This window comes from Ictidomys tridecemlineatus, chromosome 2 (assembly GCF_052094955.1).
Source record: "Ictidomys tridecemlineatus isolate mIctTri1 chromosome 2, mIctTri1.hap1, whole genome shotgun sequence".
Classification (NCBI taxonomy): domain Eukaryota; kingdom Metazoa; phylum Chordata; class Mammalia; order Rodentia; family Sciuridae; genus Ictidomys; species Ictidomys tridecemlineatus.
The window spans coordinates 192156645-192175573 of NC_135478.1; the positions used below are offsets into that span (position 1 = coordinate 192156645).

At 34.8% G+C, this 18929-nt stretch overlaps 1 protein-coding gene across 2 annotated transcripts in view; it reads left to right on the forward strand.

Annotated features, from left to right (window-relative positions):
* The first annotated feature begins 2759 nt into the window (after positions 1 to 2759).
* Tmem168 (transmembrane protein 168) overlaps positions 2760 to 18929 on the forward strand; it is a 29928-nt gene continuing 13758 nt past the window's right edge. The window contains exons 1-2 of one of the 2 annotated variants that reach the window (XM_078040337.1): positions 2760 to 2902; positions 7321 to 8577. In XM_078040337.1, the coding sequence (XP_077896463.1) occupies positions 7450 to 8577 (1128 nt within the window). In that variant the 5' untranslated portion in view covers positions 2760 to 2902; positions 7321 to 7449. Of the gene's footprint in view, positions 2903 to 2935; positions 3053 to 7320; positions 8578 to 18929 lie in introns of those variants that run through there. The other variant, XM_078040338.1, reaches the window with a different exon arrangement.

Genomic DNA, 18929 nt, shown 5'->3' on the forward strand with positions numbered 1-18929 from the left:
CCATACAGAATCTAACTCAAACATTCCATCTACCTATGTGGAATCTGAATATGAGAGTGGTTCAACACTATAGATGTACCACCCATAGCAACCTGCAAGATTTATTAAACAGAAATGATGAAATTCAAACTCAGGAAAGAGAGAAAAAATATATAGATAAAACTAACACAAAGTAAGTGGCAAGAACCAGTGATTGTTGAATCCCTATTATTTATTGTCATTTTTATTTTACAAATGCTCAAGTGAAACTATGCATCAGGCACTGTGCTCCAGTGATTTAACAGTGTCCCAAACTGGACATGTTCCTACATTTGAGGAAATGAAAGCAGGATGGGGTGCACAGTTGGGGAGTGTGTGGGAGTTCAAGTCAAAGGTGAAAAGGGTCAGATTACAGGTCTTTATTTAAGGATTTTTTTTTATAGTGCTAGGAATCAAAAACCTAGGGCCTCACACGTATCAGGCAAGCACTCTACTACTGAGTTGCACCCGCCCCCCCAGGCCATTTAAGAATTTTGATCTTTATTCTAATGGAATAAACCTTATGAAGGTTTATAACTTTTTTCATTAACATACATGATCTCACTAAATCCATACAATAACCTAGCAACTTTGTAAATGGTGTTATCAGCATCCATTTATGTAGGAGGAAACTGAGTCTCAGAGATAATTTGACCTAAGAGCTACAAGCAGTAGAAAATGATAGTGGGAATAGAAGGCAGGTAGGAAGAAACCATTTTTGGGAAGAGAATGGGAATTCATACTTTCTGATAAACCAAACTTTAGTCAGCCTTCCCAACTTTTTCCTATGCAAACTGTACATTCCTTTCAAAATATAGTTTTAGTGAGAGAACTCAGTTTAGCTAAAACCCTTCCTCTCCATCTAATCACACTCATGCTCCATTATCCTTTGGTTGACATCTGGTCTTTTTTCAGCAAAACCTCTGTGAGGTCCCTTTAGCCAGACTTCTGCATACCCTTAATGTTTTCTCTTAATAATTTTCCATCCACTGCCCCTGGTCTTGCTTCTGCCCCCACCCAACATTGCTTCTTGGCTTTAAATTTCCACCTGCTGGCTTTTTGGTGCTCTATTTTGAGTTGAGTGGCCCACCCCATCACCAAATGGTGTTGCCTGTGATTCCACCTCCAGTCAGAATGGCAATTATCAAGAAGACAAATAATGAGAAATATTGACAAGGTGGGGGGAAAAGGTTCACTCACATTGCTGGTGGGACTATAAATCAGTGCAACCACTCTGGAAAGCAGCATGCAGATTCCTCAGAAAACCTGGAATGGAACCACCATTTGGCCCAGTTATCCTACTTCTCAGAATACCCTAAGGACTTAAATCAGCAGATTATAATAACATGGCCACATCGATGTGTATAGCAGCTCAATTCATAATAGCTAAGCTATGGAACCAACCTAGGTGCCCTTCACCAGATGAATGGATAAAGAAAATGTAGTATACATACACAATGGAATAATAACTCAGATATAAAGAAGGATAAAATTATGGCATTTGCCTATAAATGGATCGAACTGGAGACTATCATGCTAAGTGAAATAAGCCAATCCTCCCAAAACAGTGAATGTTCTCTCTGATATGTGGATACTAACACACAATTAGTGCGTTTGGGAGTGAGAGGGGGGAGAATAGAAATTCATTGGATTAGACAAGGTTAGACAAAGGGTAATGAAGGGAATGGAGGGGAGGAAAAGAATAGGAAAGACAGTGGAATAAATCTGACATAACTTTCCTATGTACCTATATGAATACAGGATCAGTGAAATGTCATATATGTCAAAATATGCTCTACTGTAATGTATTTCTAAAAAAAAAAATAGAAAAAGATGGTGAAAAATGGTATTGCATTGGTACCTACACTTACGATATGGTCTTCAATAGTCATCTTTGCCATGTTTTAATAAATATTATTGACTATTTTCTTTAACTCTACTTCATGCCAGGAAAAAAGTTTCAGTGAATATTCAACCTCGTAAAGAAGGATTTATTTCCATTTTATGGATGGAGAGAGATTGAAATCGCAACTAGGATTTAAACTCCTAGACTATTTGGCTTCACAGCTGTTGTGGAATGTTGCCTAGAAATAATACCTCCATACGTTTATTAAGTACGTTCAGAGTACAAATGGGAAGCAACCCTGGAGTTTAAAGAACTCTAAGGTCAGGGAGAGCTAAGAGCCTAAGAAGAGGAAAGATGCCAAGGTGGTGGATTAATGGTAGACTTTACTAGAAATGCAGGCTGGGGCCAGGAGAAAAGGACTTGAAAGCGGGTCTGACCCTGGGTTTCAGTGTCAGTAGACACAAAGCCATATTATGCCATATATATTAAAGAACAGCAACGCCTCCTGCAGTATTTACAGTCCACACGCGGCGATCCCGCCCGAGCTGCTCCAGTTTCGGACCAGCCTGGGGCGGTGGCCTAGATGCTTGATGTGTGTGATACTTGGTGGTCTCACTCCTGCGCTCTTCCGCTGTTTCCAGGTCCCCGGAGCCAGGCCGACGCCCTGGCTAGGACAGTTGGCACTGGTGAAGCAGTGCTGGGCAATCTTAGGTCCGCCACCGCGCCCGGGTTGGGGCGGGGAGGGACCCGAGAGGGGGACGGGCTTTGGAAAGGAAGCGCGACGCGCGGTTTGACCCCAGCGGGGATCCGTACGGTGGCGGACTCGGCGGCGGAAATATGGCGGCCGCTCCCGGGCCGGTAACGGAGAAAGTTTCTACTGAGACTGGCTTGTACTAGTGTGTGAGACCTCTGGCCCTTGTTCCCTTTGGCGTGGCACTTCCCCGTTCCTTGTCCTAGGTTCTGCCCCAAAGGCTTCCTCCCTCCTTTTACTTTGTAGGCCTGCGCAGGTCGAGAGAGCATTGGCGGTCGTCGAGCCAGGTAGGGGGGCCACGGGGTGCGCGGCGGGGCGGCGGGGCCGGGGCACAGACACCGCCCAGGGCTCCATGTGGTCCAGACCTTAAGCTCCGCCCAGGAGGCCTCCTGGGGCGGGGGAAGGGATACCAGACCCTGGAGTCGTTGACAGTGGCGGTGAGGGTGTGGGGCCCTTTCTCTTTATTCCCCCAGCGGTCCCCCCTCAATTGGGCGCCACGTTGTGGTCGCCTTCTCCGGAAGTAAAGGGGTAGATGAACAGCCAGGGTCCTGGTGTGACCGCCCCGCTTCTCCTTAGAAGGAGGCCTAATGGTTGAGAAATCGCTGCTGCTGCCCATTGAGGGGGGATTTAATCTTCGAGGTTTCCTATGGTACATTCCTTGAACCGAAGGACCGAAATTCCCGACGGTGGCCTCTTTGTGGTTCTTTCAGCTTTTGACACTTAGATGGATCAAAAATAGATTCCTAGCGAGAGAGGATGCAGATGATAGTGTCTTGAAGCCATTCCCTGCATGTAGGTCATGGAGACAGAACCGGTTTGGAGGAAATTGGGTGAATTAAACGAAGCCTGGAATAAGACCAAAAGAAAAACAAACCAAAAATTCGTGGGATCTTTTTTAGCTCTACTACTTAGTAGCTGTGGAATATTATACAAGTAGTTTTCTTTGTGCATTATTAAGTGTTCAATAACTCATTACCATTATTTTTAAAAGTAGTTGTTTCTGAATTAGTTTTTTAATATTTTCAACAAGTATTTGGGTACTTACTGGATACCAGGTTTTATGCTATACACTGGGCATGCATTATTGAAGAAGAATCCTCAGAAACCATGTGATATAGTTGGGAATTCAGATATTAAGGAAGTGAAGATGAATTTTCTACTATAAAGGAAGTACACGGATCATATAATGGGAACAAGGGTGCTCTTCCTAAGAAAATTATTAAAACTGAGACTCAAGGAGTAGTACTAAACCAGGTGGGGCTAGAAGGAAAGAAAGGAATGTGTCAGAAGAGGGAATGGTATTCAGAAATGCAATGTCACTATGCCTGGAATACAGAGTGTGAGAGGAGAAGTGGTAACAGATGAGACATGAGAGTGAATATATTCAGGTCCAATATGGAGTACATTATAAGACATTGTAAGGAGTTTCAGTTTTGTTTTTTTTTTTTTTTCTTTTAAGGTCATAGGAAATAATTGGAGAGTTTTACATAGCAGAGTGAGTTGATAAATTTTGGTTTTGAAAACACTTCTTACAGAAGGGCAAGAGTGGATAAAAGGAGACATTCAAGCATGAGATTATGATGGCCAAAATTGGGGTGTTGAACTGGAGAATGAGAAGAAATATTTAAGAGATGTTTAAAAAGAAGAATAGACATGTGAGGATTAAATGATGGGAATGGAGAGGAGCATTAGTGTATGTCTGTGTGTGTGTGTGAGAGAGAGAGAGAGAGTGTGTGTGTGTGTATATATATATACACACACTCTCATATATATATACACACACACACATACACACACACACACACACACACACACACACACACACACACACACACATATATATTTCCCTTTGTTGTGCTTGGGATGTTATCCTGGGCCTTGTGCATACAAAGCATGTGCCTCACCACTAAGTTATATCCCCAGCCCAGAATTTTATAAATATTTAGACTCTAGAAGTGGTTAGTTAACTTTTGCCGTATACTTATTGACTTTCTTGTGGTACATTCTTACCTGCCCCACAGTAATTTTTCTATTGAATCATTATTGATGGCAGACTAACTGAAAAGGATTATCATGCTTTTTTGTTTTACTAATTCTCACTATTTGTATTTTGAAGAAGGTGAGAATGGGGGGAAGACATTTTAAATTAGCCATTTAAAAATAAATACCTACCATATTGTTTTGTTCCATAAGAATTTGATTGCATATATTCCATGATATATATAATTGAAGGCATGGAAATAATTGAAAAGAAGGTATGTAGTGAGAGAAAAGCCTAGGCTTGGGATTGAGTATCCAGGGGATGGGCTGAGAATAAAGAACTTTCAAGGAAGACTCTATAGGTTATGAAGAAAACCTATAGAGACTTGGTCTTTGTAAGCAGAGGAGGTAGGGGAAGGTTTTAGAATATGACAGAGTGCAACAATGTTAACATTTTTGTAAAGAATGTTCAGGATGCTGAGTGAAAAGTATTCATTTAGGAATTTACAAGTTTCAGAACTTGGCAGAGTGGTTTCCTAGTGTGAACCACTGTTTAGTGTATTGAAAAGTGAGTGGGTGTGAAATGAAGCAATCAAATATTGGTTGTCAAGAGGAGGAAAGATTGAACTTGGTAGGAAAGAACAAGGTGAACAAGGATTGATTTTATTTTGTTGTTTGTTATTCTTTTTTCCTTAGTTTGTTAAAAAAATATACTGATGTTTAAGTGCTAATGGATAAGAGCCAAGTGAGAATTTGGAGAAAGGAGAAAGTGACATTCTACAAGAGGTAAAAGGGAGGAGAAATAGTATGGATGAAAGTTTAGCCTTAAATAGGGATGGTACACTCTTCTTTCCTTGTATCCAGAAATGGGTTTGTGGTATTGGAAACTCAAGCAAATTCCCTTTTGATGACTGTAGGAGGCAGTCAGTTGGTGAAAATGTGGTAGAAAGTGGATATCAGATGTAAGGGAAAGAAAGGTGCCTTTAAGCATAATATGATTTTTATTTCCCTCCAGCAGTGTTCAGTAGTCTGACCCCAGACTGTACCATCAGCCTTTTGTTGAATGATTTAGCTAACAGTAATATTTTCTTTAAAAAAAAAAAAACTCAGTGAAACCCAGATTTTATCAGTTTTTCCTACTTAAGATAAAGTGAGATATACAAAGGAAGACATTTTTAAAGTTTTATCTTAAGTAACAAGTGAATGAAAATATTATAGAAGAGAAGCAGTTGAAATACTTAATATATCAAGTATATTTCATTTTTAAAAATATGCTTTTTGGGGCTGAGGATGTGGCTCAGTGGTAGCGCACTTGCATCACATATAAATAAATAAAGGTCAGTAAACAACTAAATATATATATACATATATATATATATATATATATATATATTAATATGCTTGTTGAACATATAGAAGTAGAATTGATAATAATACTTAGAACCTCCCAGAGACCCTAAGGTTATTTCACTAACCTTCTTCTCTAGCCAAATGGTTATTTAAGGGTTAATTCCATGTTATTTTATGTTTCCGCTGGGTCCTTTAATGTATTGCTATTAAGAAAGTATAAATAAGCTGATCACAAGCTGGTTGCCCACCCCTCTTTTTGCAGCATTGGAGATGAAACCCAGGGTCTCGTTGTACATGCTAAGCAAATAATCTACCACTGAGCAACATACTCAGTTATTTTTAAATATCTGAAATCTTGAATATTGTGTGACTATAATACATTAAAGTAGATTAGTTCTTCTGAAGCAGAATACTGGAAATTTTGATGGAATTATCTAGTAGATGTTTACATTATCATTATTTTTTACTCCTATAATATTTTAGGTGCAACTTGTGGGGTCACTTAAGGTTGAAGTAACTTTCTGGATCCTCCAGCAAATAATAGATGTAGTAACCTTTTTTTTTTTTTTTGGTGGTGGTGCTAGAGATTGAACCTATGGCCTTGTTCGTGCCATACAAGCACTGTACCAACTGAGCAATATCCCCAACCCTATAACTTATTTTTTTGGAAGTAAAATTGAAATAGTTCTTTATTTTTTAATGGCTATTGGTCGTCATTTCAGTTTTTTAGTTTTGACCGGGGAATTCAGGAATTGATTTGCTACAGAGATAGTATTTAGATTTGGAATAACAAGGTAGTTTAGTAGAGGTAAAACTACAGGGATAATTATGGCTCACCTTTAGGGACCGAGTAACTTAATACAGTTAAAATTTACTTCTACTAAGTTTATTAAACAATATAAGAAGTAAGATTTTATAGTATTTTAGAGCTGCCTTGCAGAAAGGCAGGGGATTTTAGGTAGGTAGTAATGGTTGCTATTACTATATGCTGGTGCTTTTCAATTAGAGGTAATGATGAAGTCCTTCATTCCATTTAAGAGTTGACTAGCTAGTTATTGTGCAAAGCCGTGTGCCACAATCTAAGCTAAAAGAATGGATTAGGTGAATTCTTCACCATTTCTGGAAGGAGACTTCATTGATGGTTATTTAATCATGCATTTTTAGCAAAATGAGTATGAAGCAAGCCCTTTCTTTTGGATAAATTGCAGAGTGTTTAAGCCAGAAACTGTTATCAATTAAGATTTATGCAAATCAGGTTTTAAACTGGATTTCAGAAATCCTTTATTTTATACTTGTAAGTGCTTATTTATTGTATAAGGAAGACGGCATAAAAATATTATATAAAATTAACTTTGAATTTTGTTTTTCTTTTTAGATCACCACAAACAAAACCTCTACCTGAGAAAATGTTGAAATAGGAGTTGCGGATACCTTGGATTTGTTGGATGAAATACAAGAAACTAATTTTTGTAACGTGGGGAAAAAGCCTAAATTGTCAGATTACATGTGTAAATCACTGCGTTACTGCTTTAGTCATTGTCTTTATTTAGCAATGACAAGACTGGAAGAAGTAAATAGAGAAGTGAACATGCATTCCTCAGTGAGATATCTTGGCTATTTAGCCAGAATCAACTTACTAGTGGCTATATGTTTAGGTCTTTATGTAAGATGGGAAAAAACAGCAAATTCCTTAATTTTGGTAATTTTTATTCTTGGTCTTTTTGTTCTTGGAATTGCCAGCATACTCTACTATTATTTTTCAATGGAAGCAGCAAGTTTAAGTCTCTCCAATCTTTGGTTTGGGTTCTTGCTTGGTCTTCTATGTTTTCTTGATAATTCATCCTTTAAAAATGATGTGAAAGAAGAATCAACCAAATATTTGCTTCTAACTTCCATAGTATTAAGGATATTATGTGCTTTGGTGGAGAGAATTTCTGGTTATGTCCGTCATCGACCCACCTTGCTAACCACAGTAGAATTTCTGGAACTTGTTGGATTTGCCATTGCCAGCACAACTATGTTGGTAGAGAAGTCTCTGAGTGTCATTTTACTTGTTGTAGCTTTGGCCATGCTGATTACAGACCTGAGAATGAAGTCTTTCCTAGCTATTCCAAACTTAGTTATTTTTGCAGTATTGTTATTTTTTTCCTCATTGGAAACTCCCCAAAATCCAATTGCTTTTGCATGTTTTTTTATTTGCCTGATAACTGATCCTTTCCTCGACATTTATTTTAGTGGACTTTCAGTAACTGAAAGGTGGAAACCCTTTTTGTACCGGGGAAGAATTTGCAGAAGACTTTCAGTTGTTTTCACTGGAATGATTGAGCTGACATTTTTTATTCTTTCAGCATTTAAACTTAGAGACACCCATCTCTGGTATTTTGTAATACCAGGCTTTTCCATTTTTGGAATTTTCTGGATGATTTGCCATATTATTTTTCTCTTAACTCTTTGGGGATTCCATACCAAATTAAATGACTGCCATAAAGTATATTTTACCCACAGGACAGATAACAATAGTCTTGATAGAATCATGGCATCCAAAGGGATGCGTCATTTTTGCTTAATTTCAGAGCAGTTAGTTTTTTTCAGTCTTCTTGCAACAGCGATTTTGGGAGCAGTTTCCTGGCAGGTAAGTTTATGTGTTTTAATTATGTCCAATGTCTATGATATGTGATAAAATGCTAGGTTCAGTAGTTGAAATCAGTCAGGTCAAGTTTCTGATTACAAAAGGAGATTCTTTATTTTGTGCTTATTTAATTTTGTTTATGGAATTGAATCACTGAATGCATTTTGACAGGATAATTTAGTTTGATCTCTAGTGATGAGGTAATAAAATGTTAGGAATATTCAGTATGTGATATGCTGCCTACATTATGATTTATCATTGTGGAAACACTCATAATTAAAGAACTCTAGAAAACTAGCATTTGAGGAGTTTTTATAGATCATACTTTAATCCTTTCGTTTTACCTATAGAAACTGAAAGCCAGACAGAGCATATCTAGAGTTACTACAGAATCAGTTACCTACCTTCTGTCTAGCCCTTGGTCTCAAGACAGCATATTTCTTTTTATATATAGCCATTTCTATGAAGATTTTATATAAAAGGGGATTAGATATATAACACCATATGAGCTTCTTAATTATAGATTAGAGACTTCCCTTAAGGAAGAAAAATGTGTTTAACAATATATTTGCCGCCTCCAAAATGTTTTACAAAGGTCCTTGTAGACATTTAAATTGTACAGTTGGACATTATATCTACAGTATTAACCAACCCAGTCTTTTCTTCGAGTTTATTAACTCTGCACTATATGTCAGGTATTATGATAGGTGTTGAAGATCTCAAGATGTCTGTGTCCTCAAAGAAGGAACAGTCTGTAATGGGAAAGGGAAGGGACTGGCAGGTAAACAAATATTTATCATTATGTGTGACAAATGCTATAATTTGACTACTTCAGGCTGGGGTGTGGAGCATAAAGAAAGGTCACTTCTGCTAGGTGCGGTTCTTTGCTTTGGACCAGTTTCTTCCTGCAGCTTGATTTCTAGATATGAGTGTTAAAGGGAGATATGAACACTTGCTTGGGCATAGTGTTTTCTAGTCAGTATGGGTTACAGCAGGGAACCTACATGGGAGCATCCAAATGATGAAAACATTATGGATGTTGCCTGAGGATATCTTCCTCACTTTGCTCTATTTGCCAGGGCTAAAGACTGTCAGAATTATGATGATATCAGAAAAACCAAAGGAAGAATTTGCCTTCTCCTTCTTAGCCTTAACTACTTTTTCTTTTCAGGTCAGCTTCATTCATGGAGAATGCTTTTCCAGGTCATTAAATCCTATTAGCCAAATACTTTCTTGGTCACCAGATTCTTCTTCTCCCTCCTCATTCCCCTTCCCTCCTTCTCCTCTTCCTTCTTCTTCATACCAGTGGTCTTCAAACATGTGTACCATTGGAAGTACATAAAAGCTTTCTAAGAAGTATGGCAGCAAATATAATTTTAAGAGAATCAATTTTAAGATTCTTACCTTCCATTTTTACTCTTAAAATTGATTTTAGAAAGTCCCTCAAATTAGGTGTGGAGGGTTACCTCATTGTGGTTTTTATTTATATGTGTCTTAATAAATGATGAACATCTTTTAATTGTGTATTAGCCATTTACTTAACTTGATTATTGAAGTGCTTTCAAATTTTTTGATCATTTTTAAATTGGGTAATTTGGAGTTACAAGAATTTTTTTTATATATTATTGTACAATCCTTTTATCAGATAAATGATTTGGAAATATTTTCTTCCTGCGGCTTATTTATTTGTCTTAATGATGCTTTTTGAAGAGTAAATATTTTTAACCTTTTAAAGTCAAATTTATCAACTCTTTTATAGATTATGCTTTTAATATCTAAGGTCACAAAGATTTTTCTTCTGTATTTTCTTCCAGAACTATTTTCTTCTATTGTTTTAGCTTTTATATTTAGGTATATGATCCATTTTTTAAAGATGAACTTTTCCCCTTTTGAATTGCCTTAGCATCTTTGTCCAAAATCAATTAGATAAAAATGTAAGATTTAACTTTTGAGCTATTTTGTTACATTTACTAATACTATGCTGTCTCATAAGATATTTTCTAATTTCCTTTGGATTTTCTTTTTTGACTCATGGGTTATTTATAATTTTATTGTGAGATAGCCACGTATTTGTGGATTTCCTGCATTTCTTCATGTTGCTGATTTCTAATTTCCATATGGTTGGAGAACTTAGTTTACATATGTTTTATTCCATCTTCACTTGAGAAGAATAGGTGCTATGTTGTTGGGCAGAGTATGTTATAAATATCAGCTTGATCATGTATCTATATGTTTGGTAGGGTTGATTGGTAGTGATGTTCATAAATCTATATCCTTGCTAATTTTCTGTCTATCAGTACAAAGAGGAAGTTATTTTAAAAAAAATCTCTTTTAATGTCCTCTTTCATTTCTCTTTTTTTTTCTTCATGTATATTTGAAACCCTATCTTAGATGTAGGCACAGATTCTCTCTCTAATAAGTGATTCTTATCATTTGGATAAGTGACATAGTTGTGTAGTTTCAAAAAAGACCCTATTACCTATGAAGTTTAAAATATTAACTGGCCTTTTCCAGAAAAAGTATGACAACTTTTGTTGTTGATTAGTACTTCTTTTATGCATATGAATTATGTGGGGGAACTTGTTATAGTTTCCACAATTGGAATTTAGTAATTTGGGGAAGGAGGCTGAGATTCTGCATTTTTAAAGATCTTCAAGGTTATGCAAAAACCTGTCAGCAGCACACCTGTTGAGTGACTATTAATTTAGCTCTTCAACACACTTAGGTGAGCATACCAGCATTATGTCTACATTTCCTAATTAGTTGTTTCCTGCTAACTGCTGCCTTGTTGGCATTGTGCCTTGCAGGCAGTTAGATTTTTTTTAACTTAATTTAATAATCTATTGTGGAAAGATTTTTCAAACTCTACTCATATTTGGTGACATGTTAATGAGTGTACTCAGAGAAAAAAATGTTCAGAGAAATACAGAAAAAGAATTATTTCCAAATTTACTTGACCATGAAATCCTTCCCTCCACCCCTCATTAATCTTATTATATCCACCTTCTCACACATACACCAACTTTTTAACCTCTCTGTGTGAATTCTTTTTGGACTTTTGGCTAGGATCAAGTGTAATCTCTGTGTGAAACATAATTTGGGAAGCATCCACTGGATTTACGCAAGTTCCAGTCCTGATTTTAAATTGGATAATTTGGAGTTATAAGAGTTTTTTTTTTTAATATATTCTGGGTACAATCCTTTTATCAAATAAATGATTTGGAAATGTTTTCAATATCTGTTAAGGACCTTCTAAATTGTCCAGTCCTGTTGAATAATGAAAGAATCAGAAACTTTTATTATGAAGTAATACATTTGTTAGGAGAAGACTATTTTGGGGATAACATTAATGTTGATTCAAGTGAATTATAAAGAGGTATCTTGAATGGATTTAAATGGATTTTTAAATTGAACTATTTTTGCTTAACTTTCTAAATGATATTGATTAATAATATAATTCACCTAAACCCATTTGTCACATTTCTGAAAGATGAATACCAGTGTAATAAACTGTTTTTTCTCACTGTTCTGTTAACATATTCTTTAATAGATTTTCACTGGAAAAACTGTTCCACTGATTGGGGAGGGAAGACCTAATGTGGCAGGAAAAGATGAGAAATTAAAGAAGCCTTTTCAGTAGGTCAGTTTGTTAGCCATGGCCAGAATTGATAAAAGTAGAGGTCAGATAGTCCAGATTATCAGTTATTTCTTTTATAAATCTTTTGATGTCTAGCTAAGAAGTCTATATAGCTAGCTTTGTTTTTTTTTGTTATTTTACCAAGTTTAATATTGTCAGAATGAGTCACTAGCATCATTCCAAGTCATTTACATTAAAAAGCTGGAATTTTACCATTAACTTCTGTTGTGTTTTGTTCATAATCTCATTCCAACTTTAAAATGCAACATTACAGCTGTTGTTTCCTACAATTTGTATTATGTTCATTGAATGTGTTATTTGCTTTTCCTCTTTTAAGCTCTTTTTTTTCCTTAAATAAGTCAATTAGAAATACACCATACCCCGTAGCATTTGATGCCAGTTTTGCTACTCAGCTTTAGGCTTTTATGATAATTGATAATTCACAGAAGGGTAAGAGGAAGAAGTATCCAGATATTTAAGAAAATATGCCCTATGGCACTTTCTTACATTTAGAAACTTTCTCTGAAACCTCTCACATGAGATTTTTATATGCCTTTCCTCGCCAGCCATTGTCATCTGCAGATTCCATGGGGGTTTGATGCATTTTTTTTTTTGTACAAGTCCTTTTGACCCAAATGAGAAAAACAATAATCACAGTTGGTTTCTCTATGGGGAAGGAGTGACAATTGCTGGGTATGACAACTATCTTTATGTCAGCCTCACATCCAAGAAAGGGATGAAATCCACATATGCACCAGTTTCATTTCCAGCAAGATGGAGGGATCAATCATATTTCTTCTCTTGGAGGTAGGAACAGGGAGTTTTCAAATCTGTGAAATTAAAAGTGTTCATTTTTCATAGTTTTTCTTTTGTTTCCTTTTTCTTCCTAAAATCTTGAGCCATTTTGGTTTAGATTAGAAGAGGAACACTTAACTTTTACCTTGAAACTAAAATTTTGTTTTATCATTTTTGCCAGAACAGTGTGGAGCAGCATGTCTTAGTCTATTCTGTGTTGCTGTAACAAAACCCCAGAATGGATAATTTAAAAAGAATTGAAATTTTTCACAGTTCTGGAGGCTGGGAGGTTCAAAATCAAGGTGACAATCAATATTTGTTAAGGACCTTCTAAATTGTACATCATCCCATTGAAGGGGGAAAAAAAAGGAAGACATGTAGTATAAGAAGTCCATCTCACAGCCTTAAGCCATTTAAACCATTGAATATGAATCCATTCATAATGGCAGAGCCCTCATGACCCATACATCTACCATTAGGCCTCATCTCCTGTTAATTTGGGGATTAATCTTTTGGCAGGAATATATTCAAACCATTGGACAGGAGTATTATTTTGTCCTGTGTGTTGAATATCACCATCAGTTTTGTATAACCAACATGTACATATTACATAAGATCAGGATCCATTAGTTTTGAAATTTTAATTTAAAAATTCCACTTGTTATCCACAAATGATTTGCACTTGAACTTTATTTTTTACTTAGTGCACTGCTAGATCATACTATTTAATACCTTTTTTTCTAATGGTAAAAGCAATATATCTTTAATTCCACAATAAACTATTAGTATTAATAGCTTTATGCAGAAGTCAGTATAATCATTGGTATTCTGTATGCATGAATAGTTAAGAGAGGCCATTCTCAACATTTGACATATTTGGATAAATAAAAGTCCAAGTTTCAAATAACTATTTTGAGGCCTTTTTCAAGAATGGAAACTTCCATTTTCTGAAGAAAATAAGGAAAAATTGATGGATAGCAAATTGATAGTCCTAACTAAGAAAATGGTTTGACTTGAAAAAGTGAATAGTTTTTGGTAGTACTATAGGGGAGGAAAAATAATTTTATCTCTTCATAGTTTTTAGCTGGAATGGTACCCTTTTAGAAAAGACAGACTAACAATGGAAAAACAGAAGTATATTAACACGTATATCTCATGTATACATGGAAGATACCTAGGGCATAAATAATTCTTAAAGAGATTACTTTGAAATAATTCTTAAAGACATTACTTTGAAGTCAGGTTTACCTATCAGTCTTCAATAAAGACTGATAATAAACAGTAGAGAATTGTCAAGACAAAGGAAAAGGACTTTGAGGCTCTAGAGGTAATAAGTTTTTGTGAAGAGGCAAGTAAGTGTTATCTATGTTCCTTTGGTGCCATCTCTTCTGAGTCTGAAGTTGTTTTCATTATCAACCTTGTCCTTCCTGATAGATGGGGAGGAGGGACATCTTCTCTTTTATAAAGTTATTCCTGCTTTTAGGGAAATAAGACAAGGCTAGAGATATTTTCTTTTATCTCTTTTAAGTTGTATTCAGTTCAAAATAATCACTATGCCAAAAAGACATTTTAAGATGGCATATTATGATCCCCTGCAGTACAATGTTCTTTATTCCTCACGTACGTATCAAAATTTAGTTCACCATTGTAAGAGAATAATAAGTTCCGTAATATTTATTTGTGAATTTTCTTTAATATATGTTTTTTTAATTTATTTCATAAAATTTCCTAATAATTCTTACTATATACAGAAAAGTTATTTTACACACTCTTAAATCTTGATTGACTAACTCTTAAATCTTAATAATCATCCTAATTTTAGAGATAATGTGTGGTGATTTTAAAAAAGAAGATGCTATTTTCTTTTAATTGTATTTTTAAATGTCCTATAATTACGTCTGTAGAGCAAAATAAATGAGTAAATAAACATAGCCATAAAATTTTTGAGTAGAATAATTTTGTTTGGCATATTGCATTTTTATAAGTGTGTGCCTTTAGATGGCCATGTACCTTCCTTTAGATTACTTGCAACTTCTTGGCTACTCTCAGTTGTAGCACACGTTTGTTTGGCCTCTGAAGGCATTTATTTGAATTTGTGACCCTTGCTATAAAATTACAAGAGTCATTTATTTAATTTCTTATACTATCTTGATTAGAAAAGTTCTAGGTGTGTGAAGATAAAAGAATAAATAATAAAGTTGTTATAATATTGTTCATGTTATTGTAATTCTTTTATGTAAATGTCTATTTGAAAAGTAACCCTTTTAGGTGAATGTGCTAATTGATAAGCCTTTTCTATTATAGTGGAACAACATATAAAATGGAAATTAAAGAAACTGCAGTAAAAATATTGAAATTATAAATATTTGCAGGTGATTACCTATGAAACCTAAAAGTTAACTGATAAAGCAACTTACAATACTCTACTAATGTTTGTCAGAATTCTGTTGCTTTTTTAAAGTTGTAAATTATGTCATTTTGCTGATATTGGATCATTAATCCAACCAGTATAGAAAATATGTAAATATCTTTTGAACTTATACCATGAGTTATATAAGAAAAAAATACATAAAGCATAAATGATATATAAAAAGACACAAGTAGCATATTTATACCGGAAGTACATTTTTAATACCATTAAACAGGCAAATGAAAACTTATAAATAAATACAAATTAATAGCCTGGAGGTCACTTATTAATTAGAAAATATAATGGAAATGATTCCATTAATAAGAAAAGCAGAAATATAGAATGCCTAGGAATGAGTTTTAAAAGAAACATGAAACTTTTATAAAGAAATGTCATAAAATTCCACAATACCATACCTTCTGGGATAGTAGACTCAAGCTGTGTCCTATGGACATTTGTTAGTATAGAATAAAGAGTTTTCAAAGGTGAGCTGCCTGAAGCAAAATGCAAAGTCCAGGGTCCCCCAAAATGGGATCTCTAGTAAACTACTTTCCATTTTAAACAGACAAGAAAAGGGTATAGTCATATGTATTAGAGTCCTCCCATGAATTTTCATCTGAACTTTACTTTTTTGTTTATTTGTTTTCTGCCAAGGGCGTGTGCATGCAAGGTAACACTCTGCCACTGAGCCACATCCTCAGCACCTAGCCTTTCTTGTGTCTTGTTGGTAGTCCAGCTAGGATTAAGTGTCAAACTTGTATTAAGATATATAGATTGATAATGTCCTCAGCTCTCTAGACAAAATAAACAACATACTCTCTAAGAGAAGGTATCCTTATCTTAGGCCTAAAATGAATTATATACTTTTTTTTAACTTTTTATAAGTATTCATCTTATAAAAAGATATATACACATACACATGACAGTAAGAACAACAGAATCCACAAACAGCAAAAAAAGGTCTTAAGATACTGGAATTATCAAACAGAAAGAAACATATACTTATTACTATGTTGAAAAAATAAAAGCAAAGATAGTAAGTAATGGTTGGAAATAATAAAAAGTAACAAGACAGATTTGGAAAAGAACTAAATAGGAATTTTAGAATCAGAAAATAAAATTACCTAAAATGAATGTGCAAGTAATATATTAGACAAAGCTGAAGTGAACATTAGTGAACTGGAATATATAGTTCAGAAGAAGCTATGCAAGGAGGAGCATGGAAGAGGAAAAATTTTTGGAAAATACTAAAGAGGAGAAAAGGGTGAGACTCAAAAAGGATACAGTAATAAGATTTCATCTGTGTTTGGAGTCCCAGGAATAAAGGGGTGAAATAAAGGCCAAAGTCAATATTTGAAAGGTAGATAAATAGACCAATAGAACAGAAGAGTCCAAAGACAGATCTGGGAATACTTGGTTTATAACAAAGATGGCATTATAGAGTAATTTGAAGTGTCTGATATTTTCAGTAATTGGTGCTTAAGCAATGGGGTGTCCATAGAGAAAAAAAAATTGAAATTGGATCATTATCATAAAATTCAATTCCATTTGGACTATAGGCTTTTTTTTAAAAAAAGAAATAGAATGGTACATTACAATTAAGGACTTATGCTAAGCCTAAAACTATGTTAAAGAATCACACAGGGGGAAAATATTTGCAATGCAACCCACAAAGACTTTTATCTAAAAAATATTGAGAACAAAACAGAGCTTACTAAATCAATGAGAAAAGGATCAGTCCTATAGAAAGAGTGGGCAAAAGTTTTAACACTTCACCAAAACCTGAATGATCAAAGGGATTTAGCCTCATTAACAATAAGAGAACTTGATATTTGTAATTTTGTTTATAAAAATGGCAAATTATACACAAAATTCCAAGAATAAGGGAATACCAGTTAGTTTTTATGGATGATTTAGAATTAATAGACTTACCATATATGAAAAGTTCACACAATATTGTATATCATCTTGTTTTGGTAAAAGCTATATATACCTATATATACACATGAATGTATATAAACTCTAGAAATATTTTAAAAGTAACTATATGGATAGTGATACTTGGAATGATTTTTTACTTTTTTTTACTCACATTTTTACTTTTTTATAATTTCTAGTATTTTTAAATTTAGCATGTATATTATATAATTACATATAATTATGCTATATACCAAGTAATTATGTATGATTATATATAATGTGTTATATAATTGATAAAATAGAATGTACCCAAATCAAGTAGTATATTCATTTTTTTCATATAAATCATTTTCTTTTTTTTAAAAAAAATTTTATTTGTTTTAATTAGTTACACATGACAGTACAATGACCTTGACATATTATACATTTGAATCAGATGGGATATAATTTCTCATTATTCTGAGTGCACAGGTTGTAGAATCACATTGGTCATGCAGCCATGTATATACACACAGCAATAATAATGTCTATTTCATTCTACTGTCCTTCCTTTCCCCCTCTTCCCTGCCCCATTTTGAGTCACCCCCCTTATATCAGAGAAGACATTCAGCATTTGTTTTTTTGGGATTGGCTGACTTCACTTAGCATAATCTGCTCTAATGCCATCCATTTCCCTGCAAATGCCTTGATCTTGTTATTTTTTAGTACTGAGTAATATTCCATTGTGTATAAATGCCACATTTTTTTTTTAATTCATTCATCCATTGAAGGGCATCTAGGTTGGCTCCACAGTCTAGCTGTTGTGAATTGTGCTGCTATAAACATTGATGTGGCTGTGTCCCTGTAGTATGTTGTTTTGAAGTCCTTTGGGTATAGACCTAGAAGAGGAATAGCTGGGTCAAATGGTGGTTTCATTCCCAGCTTTCCAAAGACTGTCCATACTGCTTTCCAAATTGGCTGCACCAATTTGCAGTCCTACCAGCAATGTATGAGTGTACCTTTTTTCCGAATCCTCAGCAGCATTTGTTGTCGTTTGACTTCATAATGGCTGCCATTCTTACTGGAGTGAGATGGTATCTTAGAGTAGTTTTAATTTGCATTTCTCTGATTACTAGAGATGGTGAGCATTTTTTCGTGTATTTGTTGATTGATTGTATATTCTCTTCTGAGAAGTGTCTGTTCTATTATTAATTTTTTTAAATTGGGGATTGAAGTAGGGTTGCTTTACCACTGAGCTACATCCCCCCAGCCCTTTTCATTTTTATTTTGAGGCAGAGTCTCACTTAGTTATTGAGACTGACCTTGAATTTGTGATCCTCCTGCCTTAGCCTCCTGAGTCACTGGGATTATAGGTGTAAGCCACCACACCTGGCTTATTTTTTATTAAATTTTTGATCAGGTGAATTATTCTTTATTGCTAAAAAATGTGCTTATGCATGTAGCATGTGCAGTAGCAGTACCTAAAGAATGTAGAACAGTGTTTGTATTTTAAACATATAGTTTAGGACTGAGTGACTGTTGTCTTCCCATTTTCTTTTTACTTAAAAGGGTCCTTTTTTTTTTCTTTTTTCCTGTTTTATTTTGTATCTTTAT